Here is a 20,514-nt window from a genome sequence, read left to right as displayed (position 1 = left end):
CTTTTGTGAAATGGTTTGATCAGTTTCCACTTTAAACAGAAGGGAACCGTACTTTGGGTTTAATGCAACTTTTTATACTTTAATTCTTGCACAGGGTTTCAGATGGCTTGCGGTATTTCATAGAATAGCAGCAAACAAAGGAATAATTGACAAAAAGATCAGAAGGGCAAACAAGACCGAATGGTTGACAGGCGAGATAATAATTCATTGCTGATGACGTCAAGAGGTTTCGTGAAAATAAATTATCAGCTCCACGACAAATGGACTGAAAAGAGAATTATGCGGAAAATTATGAAGAAGTAGAATTTACTGTCGAGCCTAATCCCAAACAAAAACATTCTTAACAGTATTCAGATATTTTTATTAAACACAGGTAACAAAAATTATGTCTTCAGTCTTGTCACAATTCTAAAATCCTTGACCCATATTGTATGCACAACAATACAATTGATTTTAATCAAACATCTTTGGTCCAAATTGGTGTGAATTGCTAGCAAGCTAGCTAAAATACAAAAAAAACTATGCGGCAACCAGGTCTTAAAATAATTCACATTTTATATATATGTATATATGTATATATATATATATATATATATATATATATATATATATATATGGTAACAAATCATTTACTGTGCACCTATAATTGTATTGCCCTATATACCGTGTTACCATGACAACCGTTTTATAAGTAGAAAACATTGTAACAAGAATCAAGACAAAAGTAGCTCCCATTTAAATCTTTAGAACTCAAAATTCTTTGAATGATTTGTCACAATTGCTGCCCGCCTCATGTACAGTAGAAACTGGATCTAATATAAATATTCTAACAGTACAACCGCAGATGTTGCAAACTGGCACTGTTATGTACACTATACAGAGACAATTTAGCAAAACGTATACAATCTGTGTGTGAACAGTGTTAATCATCACATATAATAATAACGTCATTCAGCTCGTCTCCAGAACACAAAACTACCCTGAAGAGTTTTTTTTTAGTAGTAGCTTCTGAATACAGAGTGTTTAATTGTGCTGTTTTAGTAAGCAGGAAGAACCATAAAAAAAGGTAGTGGGAATCAAAATGATTTGTTAGTTATTTGTTCTTCTCATCAGTGGTAAGGAGTTGAAATTGGTTATTCCAGGCACCACAGGTCAGGACAATGGCAGTGAAGAAAGTACAACGTGACCTTTGAAGTACATTTCCGACTGAGAATTGAATGCCAGAGCCCCCCCGCCGACCCAAGCCCCGCCCCCTCCCTCCCCTCAAGTATGCATGCTTCATTCTACCTGACTGTAACAATGCATGAATATTGCTTGACGTGAAGATCTGAGTTGGAAGAGAGCCACTTAGAAGAAGAAGAGTTCACGTTACCAGCCCCCCCCAGACTGTCAAAAGTGTCAAATGGAGGTCTGACACTGATTTTCTGTTGGCTCAGGAATGCCAGATGTAAGGCTGTTCGCTAAATCAACACTGTGTAACATACGGAAATCAAAAGAGAGGTGGCGATATGTAAAATGGAATGTACACTGTTGTGTAGCATTGAAATGGGAATGAGCTCAAATGCTGGAAAGTGGAAAAGATGGAGAATTTAAAATGCTCTACGAGATCGTAAAAGATAAGAAACAGACGGGAGAGGTTTAAAAATGACAGGAATGTAGCTGCGCCGCTACTTTTGTCTCGTTGTCGTTTCTCCTTCGTGGTCTCGCTTTTCAACCCGACGTCTGCACTTCTTCATTTTGTCGCACTCACGCGCTTCCGTTTGGTTCCGCTCCGGCTTGTTCCGCCCTTCAGTGCAGTGTTATTTACAACTCGAGAGGTGCAATCTTGCGTTTGTAAAAGTGCCAGATTGTGTTTGTGTGTCTCTCGGGCGGGACAGACGCACATATCCACAGGACAGCCGCTCCGCCTGCTAAGTTTGCCTGCTAACCAGGCAGAGTCAGCTGACAGGTTCCACTTACTCAATCCTGCTGATGGCCATCGTTAGGAAATGATGGCCGGACACCACCGCACCATCACCAGGTTGTCAGAACTCACTGACCGCTTCTTTGCTAGTTTCTTCAGGTCTTTGTACTTGTCGTCACACAACCTGGATATAGCCTGGAGGTCAAAAATAGAAATCAGATACTTGTTACTTTTATTAATAAAATGATAGAAACTATTACCGTATTTTCCGTACTATAAGGCCCACTGGATTATAAGGCGCACCTTCAATGAATGGCCCATTTTAAAACTTTGTCCATATATAAGATATATACATTTGGCCCGCGAGCCGGACTTTGGACACGCCTGGCTCAATATTGGTCCATATATAAGGCGCACCTGATTATAAGGCGCACTGTCGGCTTTTGAGAAAATTGGAGGTTTTTAGGTGAGCCTTATAGTGCGGAAAATACAGTAATTAATTATTACAATAATAATGCATTGGATTCTTCTATTGTATCCGTAAAGGGCTCAAATTAAAATATGATTTGATCATCGATTTGTTGCAGACTAATCGATTCATTGACATCTTTACTACAAATATAGCTTGTGTTTTATTAATCTTTTTTGGACTAAACCTATCGAGTATTCATTTTGAGCGGCCACTGCTCACCTCAAGTTTCTGGGCCTTGTCTCTGCTGAGGGCCTCGAGAGGAAAACTGAGGTTGTTTGCTTCTGCCAGAGAACGCAGGTCAAAGTAATACTTGGCGTAGACACTGGACGGCACGTTGATGTTGAATTGAAGCAGCTCCAGAAACTGCCGCTCCAGCTCATTCCTTGGTTGGGGGGAAAAAAAAGGATCGGTGAGTTGAGAACATACTGCTAAGCATCCGTCCAGCAACACATTGGCTAAATTTAGCCTCAGTGACAACCAAACCCGATTCTAACTGTGGCAATCATCCAGTTATTCTGGGCCGTGTGTATTTATTTTGCAAAGTGAGGCTGTCGGGGATTGGAAATTGATCTCCTAAGGAAATCTGTGTTGAAAAGCTAAGTCACGTATGAGGCGAGACGCACAAACAAGGCAAACGTCATTCCATTTCTGCCTCCCCACATCTCTCTCCAATATCTCCATGCACACAAACTCATACTAGCAAGCGAAGAAAAATGTTTTCATCTTGACTCACATGTCCTCCACAGTGATATCCTTGAGAATTTGGCAGTAGTCTACATTCCACACCGCCTGGTCATCCCAAACTTTGGATGCCAGAAGGATGGCTCCTAAAACAATCCGCTTCCAGTTGGCGGGACAAATGTCAATCTCGGCATAGGTCAGGAGCCTCTCCAAATACACCTTTTAACAAACAGAAGAAAACTAGTGATTATTGCATCTCTTTTTTTTTTTTTTTTGTTCCCACAATTGCGAACTCACCAATGTGACAATGGCACACTCGGCCGTGAGCTGCGCGGCGCTGAACAGCGTCCTTACGAAGCGATAAATCTGCTTTTGCTCAGGGTCGTGCTTATCGTAGTCAGGAGGAACTTCCGACTTCTGCAGTGATGATATGATACACATCAGGCTTGAATTGGTGCCGTGCCAAAGGTCGATTCTTACCGACAACGGATGCAGCTTCTCATCGAATATGTCTAACAGCATTCTTCCGTCGACCTCTCTGGAATAAAAGACAGGATTCAATAATGCATGAATACACAATATGAAGTTATAATTGAAAGAAAATAGCTTTGATGAAATATTTTCTTACCTGTTCCTTATGTGATAGAATATTGCAAGGGCTACACTGGAAAAACAACACAATAAAAGATAATTAACTCATTGGTGAAGGTATTAAACGCATGCTGTATATATAATGTAGCGGGGGGTAAAGAAAAAAAAATTAATTACCATTTAATGGTGTATTTGAGGTTGGGTTGACTGACAGTGCTGTCATCGAGGAATATAGTAGAGCACGAGCTGTACTTCCTTCTCACCAAGCCTGAATGATGCTGGAGTGAAGAAACAAAAAATTAAAAGCAAAGTACATTTGCATTTTTACTATATTGGAGTAGTCATAATATGAGCTATGGAGGATTTTAAAATACAAATCAGGAGGGATGTAATGGCACCAAATAGTTGTCAGTTTAGCAAATGAGGATGTATCGTTTGAATGACGGACACACAACACCACGGTGGTCAGGTTACTTTTTACCTTGCTTTCCGAAATGTGTGTGAACTTGCAAAAACAAATCAGAGACAACAATTACTATTTGCAACACGGCAACATTGATCCACTTTTAAGTGAACAATGGAGAAAAAAACGCTCCCTCAAAGTGGATTTTTTCTATTATTAATATTATTATTATACTTACATGATTGATGTAAAGGCTCTTCCTCTTTTCTCGTACTGAAAAAAAAGACATGGAAAAAGTAAATAAATCGCAATCCTGCAATACCACATCCTCGCCGACAGGTGTCAGCATTGATCCAGGATTGTATGGTGTAACACTGCACCATAATAAATAACGCTGCAGTGGACTTTTTCTTTCAACCTAATGAGAACTTAAGTGCAAAGTAATTAACATTGATATTTTTAGCTTTAATAAGATTAAAACAAATTAATCCTTTTTTGGGAGACAGATGCACACGCGCCCACATCCTAAAACGAATCCCAAGCTTTATTTTCAAATTTGAATCAGTAGCAACACCCTGAATTAAGTGCAATAAAATCAAGAAAATAAAAATGATCACTTTAGTAGAAATAGAAGAGAGCATCTCATCGACCAAACATGCACACGGTTACAAAACTAAAATTTACTGCAAAGCCACACCATTAAAAAAAAAAACAGCAACATTTGGCGTAATGAGTTGACGGCAACAAGTGAAGCACAGTGAGCACGACACAGTCGCGCCCTTACCTCGCTTGCTGTGCACAGCAACTGTAAAAACAAAAGCCCAAATTGTCGCCATACCTTCACAAAATGTCATTTAGAAACGTAACAAGAACACTTTTAAATTCAAAATAAAGCCTTCTTGTTTCTCTCCCTGTTTTTCTCTTATATAAACATAATTAGAAAGCAGGGGCCATTAGAGCCAAGAGATTAATGAGGCCAATAAAAGAGCATTGCATCAAATGAGACCTCGAATTCTTCAGGCAGACAAATGTTGCTACAATGTGTGAAAATGGAACAATTTTATAAGCCTCTTATAATCCCATTGAGCAGATTATGTCTCGACTCCAAAAAAAAAAATCCATCACATTTCGGGGGATTTTTCTGCCATTAACTACAGTTATTCAAGATGAGCAAAATGCTTCTATTAAAAAAAAATCTGATGAAGGATGCAGGAAATGTTTGGGTAGATGAAAGCGTAAAACTCACCATCAGTTTGGGACTTGCTAAGGAAGATGGTGCTGGCTCGAGGATGGTCAGAGGGATTATACTCCATCGGCAGATCTGAAAATAGAACAGAAATCATTATGATACAAGGGCAATGAGCATAAAAAAAATCATGTAAGCTGTAGGAAAGTTTCAAAAAGCTTCCAAAATCTTTTTCTGGGGCAATTCAGGCACAAAGCGAAACAATGGCGCTATGGACTTCATCCGATCGACAAAGGTTGTGGAAAACAGCCAAGAACGGTCAGTGTGCAATGAGCGCATTGTAAACAGTTTCCTGGTTGATGTCGGTGAAACAGGAAAGGTCAAACACACTCGGAGGTCAGAACGAGAAGGAGGAAGTGTAGGGTGCGCACGTGAGAAGAAAAAGCTGCAGAAAAAAAACGATACCTTTCAAACCTAGCATTATGCTAACAAGCCTCTTTGGGTTATGCATCCAGCAATAGCTATTATGTCAAACCCTTTTGAACTGCAATCCTTTTTTGTTAGCGAGACACTTGAAAGGCGGCAAAGAACCACATCAATGTAGGATGGTACAGTGCGTAGAAAAGACGGTTAAACGATCCTCACAACTGTTGGGGATCGGGGAGGGGGTATCGGATCAAGTCATTCCCGAATCACTGGGACATTGTACTCAAAGTGCAAATCAATGGTTGCATTATTTCAGACAGGAAATAGACGACTGGTGTCAGTGACCTTTGGTGCGGGCTCTACTTCCACGAGTTTGCTCCCAACATTCAACATGGGGTGATCTTAAAGAGTCCAACTTCCTGCGCTGGAGTGTTGAAAACGTATTAGCGTGGTAGGCTAATCTGCTGATTACTCACAACAGTGACATTTCAAAAATGGATGAAAAACACGATAAGAAAACTAGTTAGGGAAGGTGCCAAGAGGCCGATAGCGAGTTTAGTACATGTGACAACAATCTCCTGTCTTGTTCATAAGACTCGAAGAAGTAGGGTGGCAAGACAGAAGTCTTATTTGATCGGAGTGAAATAAGTAGGGTGTTTTCTCAGGACATAAAATGGTTGCTGCAAACGAAAGCATGCATTTTTATTGCAAATAAAGAAGAGGGGTGGCAGAAGGTTCAGTGCTAAGAGTGTGTAGGGGTTGAAGACTCCATGGCAAGTCGAGGGTAGTCATTTGCTCTGCACCCAACAGAGTCGCACACCCACCCTCCTCCTTTTCGCTCCCCTCTCATCCCCACATCTTCTCGCTGTAACTAGGCAACGCTAACTTGAGACGACTCAGATGGTGGAGGCAGGACATTCAAAGGCTTTTGCTGTCTTTAAATCTGCCTCGCCCCCCCGCCCCGATTTACTCCACTAATTGCGGCTAAGCCCGATAGAAAAGTGACATTAATAGCATAGCAGGGTCATTATATATCATTCTGATTAGGAACAAAAGTAAATTCAGTGACCTTGAGAAGTGTATGACAAATGTAATTATGTTTAATAAATATATACAGCATTTATTAGTAGTTAAAAGTATGGTTGACATGTAGGTCAACCAGTCTGGAACTCATACTTTGGAGACTCCCCAGGCTCATCAACCAGGCATAAATAATCCATGCCCAGATTTCAATTAGCCTGCTAGCAAGACTCATCAATATGTTCACCCCGCAAATTAACTTCAGCACAAGACAGAGAGGAATGTTGGCGCCCGGAGCAATTGTTCATTTACAGATGTCGGCCTTGACTAACATTCAGGTTTTGTCGTGTAGATCTCTATTGTTGGAAAAATGACAGGTTTGCAAAAAGGCTGAATTACAGCGAGGGCCACTACCTATACAAACTGTACTTGGGATGAGCAGGCATGTTGCTTACGTCATCGGTGTCAGCAGTTTTCATGAATGACTTTCTTTTTCCATCACATGCTAGTTGCAAAATCTGGAAGCTGTTACTTTCATTCTCCCTACAGCACTGTATTTCTTCATGGAAACACAAATCACTGAACCTGAACGCCTCCAAAAAAATAAATAAAAAATACTTCCTTATTATTTGCTCGGGATTGAGGGGGATTTAGAGAGACTAAATCTGTTTGCTACTCCGTGTGTGCTCAAATAGTTTGATCGCTTTGTAATTACTATAAATTTCCTTCTGTGATATTTCTCATTAAATGAGGCTCACTAAACCGGGGCATTAGAATAAATACACAAGAGTACTGCTGCAATGAGTGGGTGGGTCATTTACTTGCAAGTACGAGTTGCAAAAATAAGAATTCACAAGGAGCATTAACATCTTGCTTACCGTCCAAATTTTCTCTGTCGCTGATGTGCTGGAGGTTGCAGCCCGTATCCTCCCGGCTCAGCTCCGGCTCTGGCCGATAGGGCTCCAGTCTGGAGTGGTTGTTCCGCCGGTGTTTAGGGCTCGACGCCACGCAGCACGAAGGTGTGTTCCCCATGACGAAATAAGGTGATTAATACTCTTTGCTTGACACAACGTTTAGTTTCTTGTTATGGGAAAGAGGAACAGGCTGGGCGGTAATCCGAAGAGACGAACTGGCCCCGTTATCCGCTCGCGTTACACACCCTTTCCTCGGCCTAGGATACGATTAACTGCCGACTCCGAGCCATAGCAATGCCGCTAAGATCCCAAATAAAGCTAAGAGAAGTGGCGATCAGCCCAAAGCTTCAGGCGAACGCAGATTTGAGCCTCCATGTAACACTTAGCTTTCACCAGTGACGACTCCGTTCGTCTTGTTATTCCAGACTGAGCGTCCCCTCCTTGTTTTTCCTCATCAAATCATTTTATTGCGCTCCTGCGCCCAAGCGAGGACCAACACATGACACTTTTTGCACGTTTGGCAATATTCGTCTAAAAAAATAATCGGTGCTACATTGTAGCCGATGCGATGTGGACATCGGTGGCTTCCTCCGCTACCATGTTGCGCTCATATGCATTGGGGATGTTTCCCCCTTCTGCCCCGTATATCCAAATATACCTAGACCCAAACTGCTGTAGTGTTGAATTGTACGGCAACAATGCTGCCATATTGAATGTGTCAACTGCAGCGTCCAAACTAATTAGTCTTACCTGGTTAAATAGATTTACCAATCTGATTTTCAAAATAATTACTCAGCTACCATTACCTGACATTTTTCATACTTTATGTTTACTTGAGTTGAAGTCAGTCTATTTGCTTGCATTGCTATATAGTACAGTGAAATCGGACACATGCAATATGGCGGATGCACTAACGTATTAGGTCAGGCCGCTCGAAGTATGGTTAGATCGAACTAGAGAATTGACACCTCGGGTTTGCCTTTTCTTCCTCGTTTGCCGTAATCGTCAACCACTGCCAGTTTATGCAGCAGCGCTACCTATTGGTCAGGAGTGTTTAATCTTAATTTAATGACTACTTCACAATGCAGTGAAACTAAAGGTTTTTCAGGTCAAGCAGGGTTTGTTTTGTGTAGGTAAAATTAAATTACAAACATTTGAAAAATATCCTCTCAATAGTAAATATTCACTTTTGAAAACAGACTGCTTATTTATGTGTTTAATCAAAACAAGACATTTGCAAACATGTAGTTTTCTGTAGGAAAAGAATAACCGTACCAGTAACTGCCATAATTTAACATTTGCACATATGTGCTATGTAAAATTTGAACTTTCTTGCTAGTTAGCAATTTGAGTTTGCCAATCACAAAATATCACATGCATCTAAATTACATTTGGATGAAAAAAAAAACATTTAAAAAAAATCATCAACAACCCCTGGTTTTGTCTTACTTGCATCTTTGTGTGCTTCATTTTTTTTCCTCCTGTTTCCAACACATGATCTTGAAGACTGATTTGAACCAGAATGTAGTTGTTTACTGATGTTGGCATGAGTTTGAAATCACAAATATGTAACAACAGGGATTTCTGCTTTACAGAAAGTTTTGCGGGTATTTGTCCTTTCTCCTTTTCAATCAATCAACTTTGTGTCTGTAGATTTCTTTCATGGCCCGAAGCTCCTCAATCAGAGTCTTGTTTTGATTTTCAAGCACCGCCACCCGATTTTCCAGACATTTAACATACTCTTTCTTCTTCCGTCGACACTCCCGGGCGGCTTCCCTGGAGGAATCACACAAAACAACTCATTCAAGCCATTAACTAGGTTAAAACATATGAGTCAAGATAAATACCTATTCTTCATCAAGCGTTGTTCCCTCTTCTGTGTCACATCCTCAAAAGGTTTCTGGTGGCTGTGACTGCTGCTTTGTGCCACAGCCAACGGGTGCATGGAGCTGGTTCCCGTGAGCTCACCTGTGGAGCCTGCAAAAACATAACTAGGTTTGGACTTTAACCACCTCACTGTTTCCACGACAGAATTTGATTTCCCTTCTCAAATGCAACACATAAATTCTGAGATATTATGTAGATTCACACCAAAGCTGGCCGCTGACGTCAGTCTCCATTTTACTCGCAGGATTACATACTTTGGAGACCTTTATCAGGAACAGCAGTGACGTAAGCAACTGCTGCTATTTGCTTTGCGTGGGCAGAGCACTGAAGCATTTCACTGAAGGAGAGGGGGAGAGTGTAAAAAGAGACAAAAGCCGACTCTTGTCAAAATGAACGCCTCACTCTGGGAAATATTGCTTCCATGGTAAAATATATGACAAACTATTAAGGATGACACAAGCATGTTTTCTGTTACGAGTTTCGATGGTTATTGCTGATGTGATGGATTGCAAAAATTATTTTTGGGGTGTACGATAAGAAAAAGCTGCTTTTTTAGTGAAGTAGAATAAATAAAGAAACATACCTGTTTCTGTTTCATCCCCAGTAACAGCCATACTTTTTTACTCCCAGGATTTTCAAGAGATCGTGTCCCTTCCCGCGTCTTCACGCTGACTAAAATATTACCACAGTCAGCGGCGGCAGGGTTGTGGAACTTACAATTAGGGGCATTGACATCATTATGACATCACTGGACTCCAATGTCGACTGCTGCTCGCTGTGAGTCAGTCAGGGCCTCTGCTGTTTGTCTGTGGGGAGAGTTTTTATTTCTTTCGTTCATGGTTAGTTCATGACTCAGAAGACTTCAATTTACATGCAAGATTTTTTTACACTTTTTTTTAATCCATCGATGTACTTACCATGTTTTCCCAACTCTTGCATGGAGTTTTGACCTTTTTTTAACAGAGGAACTTTACAGGGACCTCTGATAGAGTTAGGCTTTGCATTTGAAATTATTGGAGATTGTTTTAGCTTTCTGAGCAATGTCTAGAATTGCACATTATCTTGGGTTTTCAAGGAGAAATGCATGTATGATATGTGCTGGCATTATCTTGAAATAATGATCGCCTTATTGGTATATGTTTTTCCCAGAATTAATTACAGTACCTCACTATTTGAACTTTACGCTGCTATTATTTTTTTTACATGGCCTTTTCAATTAAATTTTCAAATACATTTGATATTTAGGTCTGTTTGGTGCTGACTGCACCCAGTGTGTATTTGCTACGAAGCAGAAATAATATTAATTTGGACGAAAAACAGTTAGGATTAAGGCAATTGTCGACCTCTGCTGTTGTTATGTGGGAAAACAGCAAACCTATCAAATATTACAACAGGATAAGAATCCAATTGTTGCAATGCATTAAATACTGTTTAATGTGGACTGACAAGAAAATGGGCAAATATAAAGACCTCTGCTTTACGTTAGAGATTAAGTAGTACTGTATATGACATTTTCTTCTGATAAATTAATTGCAACGTGAATTAAAGCAATTGCAATATTTATTTCTACTTGCAGTTGTTATCATTTCAACGTTATTTTTTATTTTGTTATGTTTTTGTTGTATTTATTTTTTATAAATGTCAGGTCAATTTTGAATTGCTCAGACTATATTCCCCATCTCCATTGTCATTCTCTTCTCATATTATTTCAGAAAATTAGTTGATTGAAATTTTCGTATGATGAACAGTTAAATCCTCCTACACATTCTCTCGTTTTTAACTGGCGAAAATTAAAATTATAATACATATATAATAAAGGACCTAGGTGAGCGACTATTTCCTATGGGCTTCCGTAGTTTCAGGAAATACCACTTATTGAAGTTTGTGCTAACGTCTTAAACAAAATTAATTTGCCCGTTAAATTTCTTATTCATAACCAGATAACAAACTATTATTTATTAAAAACATATTTTACTGCACGTGTTACTCCAAACCATTGTTAGAGACCAATTCACGGAACCGCACAATGTCCCCCTATGTTTGAATATAGTATAACCCAAGAGACAGGCAGGAGCAGTGAGACACATCAAGCCTGTGACAGCGTAGAAACTTGAGTTTTATTGCAAGGATTTACTGTACAGTGGTAGGTACACTTCCGATATTTATCATTGGACGTGGTAGTTGTCGTTTCAGCAACACAATTACTGAGCTGTCAATGCCAAACGAAGGATATCGCAAAGGAGATAACCATTTGCTCGCGATAGCTTTCTGCTAGCTGTTAGCTGGTACCTTCCATTGGAAATGAGGAGGGAGAAGTAGCATGCTAAGAGCGATGCTAGTTAGCTCTTTCGCTAGGCATCCTATTTTGGGAATGACATTCCGGCAGACGCTAACTTTCACTTGGTTGCCCTCCTTTTTTTATTTTTATAAGAAGTCTAATTATTAATGACACACGTCATGTTGTACAAGCGTCAATAAACAACGACCGTTAAAGGGTAGCTAGTAGCAATCCAGTGGCTGACGTTTTTGTATGATACTCATTTATTACACTATTTTTAACCAAGAGGATTAAGTCACGTTTTATTCCGCTGTTTTTGTTGCATGCATCGCATAACATATAAATCAATTAACACGCGTGCATGCAAATAAAGAGTTTCGACCGGTATAATGCTTTTGTGCGGCTTGAGGGTTCGCTGCCTTGCTCAAGGGCGCATCACGCAGGGCGCTCGCATCTTTCCATTAACCAGTTCCAATGTTATCCCCAATGTCGACCCCATCCGGTCCAAAAGTCAAGTACTTAGACATACAAAGGATTAAAACTTTAAACCCTTTAAAATTTAAAGGCTTCAAAGTAATAATCGTGAAATGCATTCATAAAATGTTTAGATGTACAGTATATAGCCAAGCAGATTTATTCATGTCATAATTATTTGTGTACATATTTTACAAATGCATTGTGGTTGGAACTAATCTGTGCAAGATGATTTTAAGAGACTTAGACAACCTCCTATGCCAAAGTCATCAGTGATGCAGAAGATGCATCGACCAAGGTGTAGAAAACCGGATATATAGATAAATAAATAATTTATACACGTATATTGAATTGAAAAAAATAATGTAGGGTACCTGTACTTCCCATGACATTTTTAAACATATAATTAAAAGAATTGTCAGTGATTAATTATTTTATTCAGAATTGCAATGATTAATTGATTACTCAAAAATAGTAAGTATGCAGACAGAGCTCAAACGTCCAAAACCAACAGCAAAACTTGTGGCTATGTGTTTAATGATTGTGTTTCCATTCTTATCAGGCTAATAGAAAGGCGACACAATGTCCTTGAAGCCACGGGTGGTGGATTTCGACGAGACATGGAGCAAGTTACTAACGACAATCAAGGCTGTTGTGATGCTCGACTATGTGGAAAGAGCAACGTGGAATGACCGGTTCTCGTATCCTGACCATTTTTTTTGAATGAATGTATTATTTAACAAAAAAAAATTGAAAAATATTATTTTGCGACCCCTATCATGCAACATATTTCCTAAACTGCGACCCCAGTGATATATATGCCTTGTGTGTCGCATACCCTGAACCTTTAGGTGAACGATTATACACCGAAACAAAGGTCTTTCTCGAGAATCATGTTCGGAATTTGTACAAGGTAAGCACAACGGCGAATCCCAAGTGTTATGACTACATGTGGCTTTTGGTCAAATATTTTTCCTACCTGCGCTTGCGTCGTAGAAAGTCTTGGAATCGGAAGAGAAGGTTTTAGTGATGTACCACAGATACTGGGATGAATACAGCAAAGGGGCGGACTACATGGACTGCTTGTACAGGTAACAACACCGTTGAGTGTTAATTTGGGACCTGCGTGAGTCAACCTCAAGTCTAAGTTTGATTACAAAAGAAAAAACATTTCCTTCTCCAGGTATCTCAACACACAGTTCATTAAGAACAACAAACTAACACAAGCGGACCTAAATTTTGGCTACGGGGGAGTTGACACGAATGAGCCACTAATGGAGATCGGCGAGGTATTGACTGATATAATATACAATTTTTTTTTTTCAATGCAATGCACATTTGGGTGATTTGGGTCAAGTAACGTTGAATTGTTGCTTGCTCTTATCTTTTGACACTGTAGTTGGCGCTTGATATGTGGAGGAAGCTAATGATCGAGCCTCTTCAAGCCATTCTGATCCGGATGCTGCTGAATGAAATCAAAAAGTAATATTTCTCTCACGCAATCTGAAATGCAGGTGGAGGGTAGTTAGAAGGTCAAACCAAAATTCCTCCTTTGTCCCTACAGTGACCGTTGTGGCGAGAACCCCAACCAGAAAGTCATCCACGGGGTTATCAACTCTTTTGTTCACGTGGAGCAGTACAAGAAGAAGTTTCCACTCAAGGTGAGATGATTTTTGATGACCCAAATGAGAAGACGCAGTGTAAAAAATGGAGGACGCTCATTTGGTGTCATTGTGTTGCAGTTTTATCAGGAAATATTTGAAGGGCAGTTTGTGACAAAAACGGGAGAGTATTACAAACAGGAAGCTTCGAATTTACTCCAAGAATCCAACTGTTCACAGTATATGGAGAAGGTAGGTCCTATTATTTTTTTATTAAATTAGCAGATACTAATTTGTATTTATTCCTTCCTCCAGGTTTTGGGGCGGTTAAAAGATGAAGAGATGCGGTGTCGGAAGTACCTGCATCCCAGCTCCTATGCCAAAGTCATCAATGAATGCCAGCAGAGGATGGTGGCAGATCATCTGCAGTTCCTCCACGCAGAGTGCCAGAACATTATTCGGCAGGAGAAGAGAGATGGTTAGCATTTCTTCTCCCTATATTTTGTAGGGCAGCAATTAACGGTTATTGGGGAAATCGATTAATCTGTGGATTATTTTGTTGATTAATCAGATAAAAAAAGATCACTATTAGTCAATTAGATTTTTTTTCTTTTTTTTCTCCAGACATGGCCAACATGTACACGCTATTGCGAGCAGTGTCCAATGGTCTGCTGCACATGATCCAGGAACTGCAGGTTCATATCAACAATGAGGGCATCCGAGGCACCAGTAATCTCTCTCTGGAAAATGTTCGTGATGCAACACTATTTGTTGATTTTTTTTTTTAACATGTGATTCTTTACCCAGACTTGAATTTTTCCTCTCTTCTAGATGCCGACCCTATTTGTCGAGTCAGTGCTTGAAGTTCACAGCAAATTTGTTCAGCTCATTAACACAGTTCTGAATGGAGACCAGCACTTCATGAGTGCGCTCGATAAGGTAGCTAACCATAGCTTACCTCGGATAATTTGCCTCACTGTAAAACACAACTGTATATTTTTTTCTTCTCAGGCTTTGACATCTGTAGTGAACTTTAGAGAGCCCAAATCCGTCTGTAAAGCCCCAGAGCTGGTCAGTGCACCCCCTCACTTACAAATACGGTTTATTTTTAAAGTTTTGTCTCGTCTCACTGTTCCCCTTGTGTGTTTTTGCAGTTGGCCAAATACTGTGACAATCTCCTGAAAAAGTCGGCAAAGGGAATGACGGAAAATGAGGTGGAGGACAAGCTGAGTAGCTTCATTACCGTTTTTAAGTACATAGATGACAAAGACATCTTTCAAAAGGTGAGAACTTATTCTGTTTTTTTTTCACTCTTGACTTGAAGCCGTCAAAATCATAAAAATAAAACTGTGTCTGTAGTCATCTTCAAAATATGAAGTTTTCATTTCCTCTATTTTCAGTTTTATGCCCGAATGCTAGCAAAGCGACTAATACACGGTTTATCTTTGTCAATGGACTCGGAAGAAGCCATGATCAACAAACTCAAGGTAAATCAGATTCAAAATTGCTTGTCTTTGAATTCCCTGTTCTTTTGCTCCTCGATGAAGCTCATGGTTCCGCCCACTCCCACAGCAAGCTTGCGGCTACGAGTTCACGAGCAAACTTCACAGAATGTATACAGACATGAGCGTGAGCGCTGACCTCAACAACAAGTTTAACAATTTTATCAAAACAGAGGAAACGGTAGTGGATTTGGGTATCAGTTTCCAGATTTACGTATTACAGGTGAGTAAGGAGCCAGTCAAGAAGTTTTTTTCTTTTTTTTTTTTTAACCAAAGTATATAATAACACGTGTGTTTACAGGCTGGAGCATGGCCACTCACGCACGTCCCATCTTCCACATTCGCCATCCCGCAAGAGCTGGAGAAGAGCGTCCAAATGGTAAATTATTTTATTGGCGCTTTAAAAGAACATCGCTCTTCAATAATCCTGTTTTCCCTTTTCCCTACAGTTTGAATTGTTCTATAATCAGCATTTCAGTGGAAGGAAACTAACTTGGCTACACTACCTCTGCACAGGTAATTTAAAAAATAGTGTAGCACTGTTTTTAGGTTCAAGAATTTACCTGTTCGTTGGACTTCTCCCATCAGGCGAAGTGAAGATGAACTACCTGTCCAAGCCCTACGTCGCTATGGTGACCACCTATCAAATGGCTGTACTCCTCACCTTCAATAACAGCCTGACGGTGACGTATAAGGAGCTGCAGGATGGTACGCAGATGAACGAGAAGGAGCTCCAGAAGACCATCAAGTCTCTTTTAGATGTGAAGATGCTCAACCACAACTCAGAAAAGGTGCGGAAGTACTTTTGATTTGACCACAAAGCAGAGTATTGATGTCTCTATGTCATTCTTTCTGCTGAAAGGAGGAGATTGACGCCGAATCCACATTTTCGCTAAATATGTCCTTCGTCAGTAAAAGGACAAAGTTCAAGATCACGACGTCAATGCAGAAGGACACCCCACAGGTCAGACGCTGGTCCAAACCGTTTTACCGTCGGGGATGTAACTTTTGAATCTCGTACAGGAGATGGAACAGACGAGGAGCGCCGTCGACGAGGACCGCAAAATGTATTTACAAGCTGCTATCGTGAGAATCATGAAGGCCCGCAAGGTGCTCAGACATAACGCTCTCATACAAGAGGTAACGCCGTGTCGGTCGAGCCGCTCGCCTCTCGCAGTCTGTTTTGTAAGAATTCTCGTTCGCACGTGCAGGTCATCAATCAGTCCAAGGCCAGGTTCAACCCCAGCATCAGTATGATCAAGAAGTGCATAGAAGTGCTCATCGACAAGCAGTACATTGAGCGAAGCCAAACCTCCGCGGATGAATACAGCTACATCGCTTAGCCATATCGGCGGGAAAGTCGCACAACCCCGCATGACTGCGGCCGGTACAGGTTTTTAACACATGAAACAATAACAAAACAGACTCACGCATCATGTTTTTTTTTCCGCGGACTGTCGCCATCTGCTGGGAGCCCAACACGGTGACGAAAGCAGGCTTGGAAAGCCAGACAACTTCCCACTCCACCCACCGTCTGATTTGAAGCTGTTTACAACATCACCAGTGCCACGTGCAACATGTGCACGTAAAACGACTCAAAGAGAATGCCCATAGGCAACTGAAAATAAAAGAACGACAGTAAATTGGGGCATCAATGATGCATTGATTGCTACCTATCTAAAAAAAAAAAAACTGGCTTTTAACCCCCCCCCCCCTCATGTTTGCAGCCCTTGTTTGTGTGCGTGTGTGTGAGCGTGTGTGTGTGTGTGGTTTTTTTTATGTTATGGTTAGGAAAACTTGTAATAAAACTGCTATACTGACTATTGTATCTACTTTCAGATGTAAAAAATGAATGACAAACATGGTCTTACTGCTTGTCAAATAAATGAAATTCACAAGGCTTTTATTTAAAATTATTGTCTGGTTTATGTTATTTCAGTCAATATGTTTTTGCAATCACTGATTTATATGGGAGTGTTCAATTTAGCTTTTATTGTGAAATGTGGTGTAATACATTTTAGCTCCAGCAGGTGTCAGTCTTTTTTTTCTTTTTGCTCTGTGAAATTACAAAATGGTAAGAAAGGCAGCCTCTTTATTTTTTTCTCTTTTTTTTCAAAATACAGATGATACTCGTGGAACTTACAAATTATTTTTCCTCATTTGGGTTGCAGGTGAAATGGAGTGCACAAACGGGAAATGGGATGTCAAATAAAAATCAATAGAACAAACCGGTTGAGGCACTTACCTGAATGACTTTCAGCTCCCGTAGGAGAACTGTGGGGTAATCCCAAATGTCGACTCCAGACATGCCCTATATTAAAAGCAGCCTGAAATAGCTATTGTTGCTTGCTCATTTTAATTAAATAAGAAATATGAATTTACAGACTTTAATTTAAATTAGCAAAGCCTCTTTCCCTGATCTAAATTATTATTCCCACCTTGTAACTCTAAAACTCACGTAACAGCAATCAACCTGATTTTCCAGAAACATTTGGATAAAACAATCATTCTGTTTGGGTCTGAACTTGACCTTGATGGAAGTGCCCCATAATCTATTTGCATTCCTAACATAGTTTGTCAGTCAGAAGGATTTGCTTCAATCTTTAAAATGCGTTTTTAATTGTTGGATGACATTTTTTTCTTTAATGCTTGTGCTACAGTGTATCACAAAAAGCTTGGAAGAAGGAAGCCAGAGAAGGGATTCGCGATTTCAATAGTAAATTAGGTCACACTGCATATCAGTCCTGGGGCAAATTTTATTCTGCATCGTGGTTTAATAATTCAAGCATCCTATTTTACACTAAAATAATAACCAGTAAATTCCCTGATAATACTGAGTATGCCCCCCCTCCCCCGAAAAAAAATCTATCTGAAATTTGGAAACATTTTGTGTCGAAGCAACTTGGTTCTTAGTAACTTGTGAAACAGAATATCTAACTTTACAAAAACTTTCTCACGCTCATCTTACCATTCATTACTTTGAGTTGGCTGTTGCTATTATTATTATTATTGTTATTTTATTAAACCACACAGAGGCGCAACCTGCAAATGTAAACAAGGTTGCAGACAAAACATGGACTAGACTTCTCATAATAAAGGAATTGTATTTAAACTAGTAGAACAAATTTGATTGGATAAAAACACACTGGGGCTACTTTCATTTATCGGGATAAAAAAAAAACATTCCTGGAAAAAAAAGCGCTTTAGAATATTTTAGGAGGTCAACCTCCCTAAAAGATAGTCCTTGTGACGCCACTGCTTTTAACTGGCCAAATGTCATAAAATTTTATTTTGGTTGTTAAAGGGTTAAATACAGAGCGCGAGTGCTTTTGCCAGCCCTATTGGTTGTGCACAAGAGACATTCCTAGTGCTTGCTCCAACATGTGGACGACCCTCGCAGCGTCATGTCAGCTGTGCGCTCCCCGCTGAGAAGCCGCTCGGCTGGGAAGTTTCTGTAAAGTGAGTCAACACAAGAGAGGAGGACGCCACCCAAGTCAGTCGGTCACAGCAGAAACTGGATTTCTTCTTGGAGTTCTGCACGCATTTCACTCGAACTGTCGCAGCGGGGATTTTTGCGCTTCCCCAACACCGCCAGGGATGGTTTGCGTCCTTTTTACGCAGCGTCTTTTTCCTCTTTGGAATTAACAAGAGGAAATGAAGGTGACCGTGTGTTTTGGACGGACCCGGGTGGTTGTCCCGTGCGGGGATGGAAATATTAAAGTCACCAGCCTCGTCGAACAAGCGGCCATGAGGTACAAAAGGGCGATCGCAAAGGTAAGAACACAACAAAACGTCACTTTGTGCATGTGGAACGTCTCGCTCCGAGGCAGGGCGACCCCAGCCGCAACTGGAGCCGAAACATGGCGACTTTTGTTGGGCAAATAAAGGTTTAAGAGTGCATAGCGTGAGCAAAAAGCCAACGTGGACCCCCCCGATGGCCACTTTTTGGCTCAGTTGATGCATCTTGCAAAAACGGCGCTATTGCGCGCAGAATTTGGTTGCACAATTAGAAAAACAGCCTGAAACTAAAACATGTTGATTGACACTGGTGGAACTGTTTGTGCAATTAATGTTCCGTGATACAAAACATGCGCGTAACATTCTGCGTGCAGGTGAGTCATGAGTTTGATTGCATATTGATTAGGAGCGCACCTGAATGACTAAACGATCAATTGGCGTTTGACGCAATCGACGCCGGAAATACAATTTTATAAAATGTATCTGAATTCTTTGAAATACTTTTTTTTCACTTGCAAGATGCACCGCAAACGTATGGAGTTAAAAATAAACAATACACAAGTCCATATACCTGAAAAATCTACTATAATATAATTATCCCTTTGAATCATACAGGGGTACCTAATATTGTGGCTAGTGAGCGTAAAAACAAATCCCACTTAAGTAGACACTCATTGCCCTCTTTTAAACCCTAACCACGTTTTGGAGCATATTCAAGCTTCATGTTGGAATGTGGACCCCCTGTTCCAAACCTGAAAGGACCCCTTGCCCCCCCCAAAAAAGTTTCTTGTGGCTTTCTTTTCAAATCCACTTAGTAAATGAATTAAAAGTTAGTAGTGCCTTAGCATTTCCATTGATTAAATAGTAATGAAATACTGCATATCAACATTCATTCTTAATGAGGACTTCCTCTGACACATACATCGCACTTTCCCTTAATAGTTTTCCGCGGCTCAGCAGAATAGAAGCGACTGGACCATTGATCTGTGCTGTGGTGTTGTAAATGGAGAAGCGTTGGCTCCCGGAGAACATGGCCATCTGCAACAGGTCCGTTAAGCCCTTTGGGCCTCTGGAAGACATAATGGCTTGTATGGAAAGTCACTTGAGAGTTTCAAATGTTCTCAGAACTGACAAATCATAATCTGCCTTCTAAAGTTGCAGTTTATGAGATTTATTAGAAGTATGTGGATGGATGCAGAAGAAGATGGAGACCACAGGTGCCAAACTCAAGGCCCGGGGGCCAGATGAGCCCGCCAAATCATTTTATGTGGCCCGCGAAGACAAATTGTGCATCAAATTTGTGTGTCATTACTAGAATTGCAAATTGTTTTTTTAAATATTTGACCAGTTTTTACTCGTCTGATTTGAAAACGAGTTATTTGTCAGTTTGTTTTGTAGCTTTTACTGAATATAATATGAGGTGCTCATACATTTCATA

The 20,514-nt window shown here is 40.3% G+C and overlaps 4 protein-coding genes across 9 annotated transcripts in view; 2 read left to right on the top strand and 2 right to left on the bottom strand.

The window, feature by feature from the left end:
- Positions 1-52: 52 nt before the first annotated feature.
- ccny (cyclin Y) lies at positions 53-8,258 on the bottom strand. Of its 2 annotated transcripts, XM_088363608.1 has the most exons (11): positions 7,561-8,258; positions 5,297-5,371; positions 4,289-4,323; positions 4,129-4,152; positions 3,825-3,925; positions 3,685-3,720; positions 3,537-3,594; positions 3,354-3,473; positions 3,109-3,275; positions 2,595-2,757; positions 53-2,098 (listed from the first exon to the last, which is right to left on the bottom strand). In XM_088363608.1, exons 1-11 carry the CDS (start codon positions 7,712-7,714, stop codon positions 1,982-1,984), a joined length of 1,050 nt encoding a protein of 349 aa, XP_088219734.1. In that variant the 5' UTR covers positions 7,715-8,258; the 3' UTR covers positions 53-1,981. The 2 variants fall into 2 exon arrangements, with proteins under 2 accessions (XP_088219734.1, XP_088219735.1); XM_088363609.1 differs by lacking the exon at positions 4,129-4,152 and having other exon boundaries at positions 7,561-8,255.
- cul2 (cullin 2) lies at positions 7,599-17,251 on the top strand. 3 transcript variants are annotated; one of them, XM_088363606.1, is made up of 24 exons: positions 7,599-7,725; positions 9,493-9,591; positions 9,728-9,907; positions 10,114-10,260; positions 12,798-12,936; positions 13,046-13,148; positions 13,232-13,326; positions 13,419-13,524; positions 13,635-13,717; positions 13,800-13,896; positions 13,978-14,088; positions 14,152-14,314; positions 14,461-14,585; positions 14,668-14,775; positions 14,848-14,907; positions 14,991-15,119; positions 15,237-15,323; positions 15,409-15,561; positions 15,640-15,717; positions 15,788-15,854; positions 15,927-16,129; positions 16,201-16,302; positions 16,362-16,478; positions 16,550-17,251. In XM_088363606.1, exons 5-24 carry the CDS (start codon positions 12,818-12,820, stop codon positions 16,679-16,681), a joined length of 2,238 nt encoding a protein of 745 aa, XP_088219732.1. In that variant the 5' UTR covers positions 7,599-7,725; positions 9,493-9,591; positions 9,728-9,907; positions 10,114-10,260; positions 12,798-12,817; the 3' UTR covers positions 16,682-17,251. The 3 variants fall into 3 exon arrangements, with proteins under 3 accessions (XP_088219732.1, XP_088219733.1, XP_088219731.1); XM_088363607.1 differs by lacking the exon at positions 7,599-7,725 and having other exon boundaries at positions 9,484-9,591; XM_088363605.1 differs by lacking the exons at positions 7,599-7,725; positions 9,493-9,591; positions 9,728-9,907; positions 10,114-10,260 and adding an exon at positions 11,452-11,626.
- On the bottom strand, positions 8,798-10,226 carry LOC148380863 (cyclic AMP-responsive element-binding protein 1-like). The gene is made up of 3 exons (XM_088363610.1): positions 10,067-10,226; positions 9,444-9,573; positions 8,798-9,372 (listed from the first exon to the last, which is right to left on the bottom strand). Exons 1-3 carry the CDS (start codon positions 10,095-10,097, stop codon positions 9,228-9,230), a joined length of 306 nt encoding a protein of 101 aa, XP_088219736.1. The 5' UTR covers positions 10,098-10,226; the 3' UTR covers positions 8,798-9,227.
- Positions 17,252-18,667: 1,416 nt separating the features above from the next.
- The window catches only part of LOC148380860 (partitioning defective 3 homolog), a 124,263-nt gene continuing 122,416 nt past the window's right edge, over positions 18,668-20,514 (top strand). For 2 of the 3 annotated variants that reach the window (XM_088363402.1, XM_088363401.1), the window contains exon 1: positions 18,668-19,112. In XM_088363402.1, the coding sequence (XP_088219528.1) occupies positions 18,993-19,112 (120 nt within the window). In that variant the 5' untranslated portion in view covers positions 18,668-18,992. The remainder of the gene's footprint in view (positions 19,113-20,514) is intronic. The other variant, XM_088363400.1, reaches the window with a different exon arrangement.

This window comes from Syngnathus floridae, chromosome 20 (assembly GCF_059516105.1).
Source record: "Syngnathus floridae isolate MCC-2025c chromosome 20, RoL_Sflo_1.0, whole genome shotgun sequence".
NCBI lineage: Eukaryota > Metazoa > Chordata > Actinopteri > Syngnathiformes > Syngnathidae > Syngnathus > Syngnathus floridae.
The sequence above is the reverse complement of the archived record's forward strand: the minus strand, read 5'-3'. Positions and strand labels throughout refer to the sequence as shown.

Bases quoted from the DNA above. Each gene is read 5' to 3' on its own strand.
- ccny (XM_088363608.1), bottom strand. From the start codon at position 7,714: ATGGGGAACACACCTTCGTGCTGCGTGGCGTCGAGCCCTAAACACCGG. The intron at 4,324-5,296 runs GTGAGTTTTACG...CTTTTTTTTCAG, and splicing joins TAGCAAGTCCCAAACTGATG to TACGAGAAAAGAGGAAGAGC. The intron at 2,758-3,108 runs GTGAGTCAAGAT...CCCCCAACCAAG, and splicing joins GATATCACTGTGGAGGACAT to GAATGAGCTGGAGCGGCAGT.
- LOC148380863 (XM_088363610.1), bottom strand. From the start codon at position 10,097: ATGGCTGTTACTGGGGATGAAACAGAAACAG. The intron at 9,574-10,066 runs GTATGTTTCTTT...ATGTTTTTGCAG, and splicing joins TGGGGATGAAACAGAAACAG to GCTCCACAGGTGAGCTCACG. The intron at 9,373-9,443 runs GTATTTATCTTG...TGATTCCTCCAG, and splicing joins CAACGCTTGATGAAGAATAG to GGAAGCCGCCCGGGAGTGTC.
- cul2 (XM_088363606.1), top strand. From the start codon at position 12,818: ATGTCCTTGAAGCCACGGGTGGTGGATTTCGACGAGACATGGAGCAAG. The intron at 13,327-13,418 runs GTAACAACACCG...TTCCTTCTCCAG, and splicing joins TACATGGACTGCTTGTACAG to GTATCTCAACACACAGTTCA. The intron at 14,586-14,667 runs GTTCGTGATGCA...CCTCTCTTCTAG, and splicing joins GTAATCTCTCTCTGGAAAAT to ATGCCGACCCTATTTGTCGA.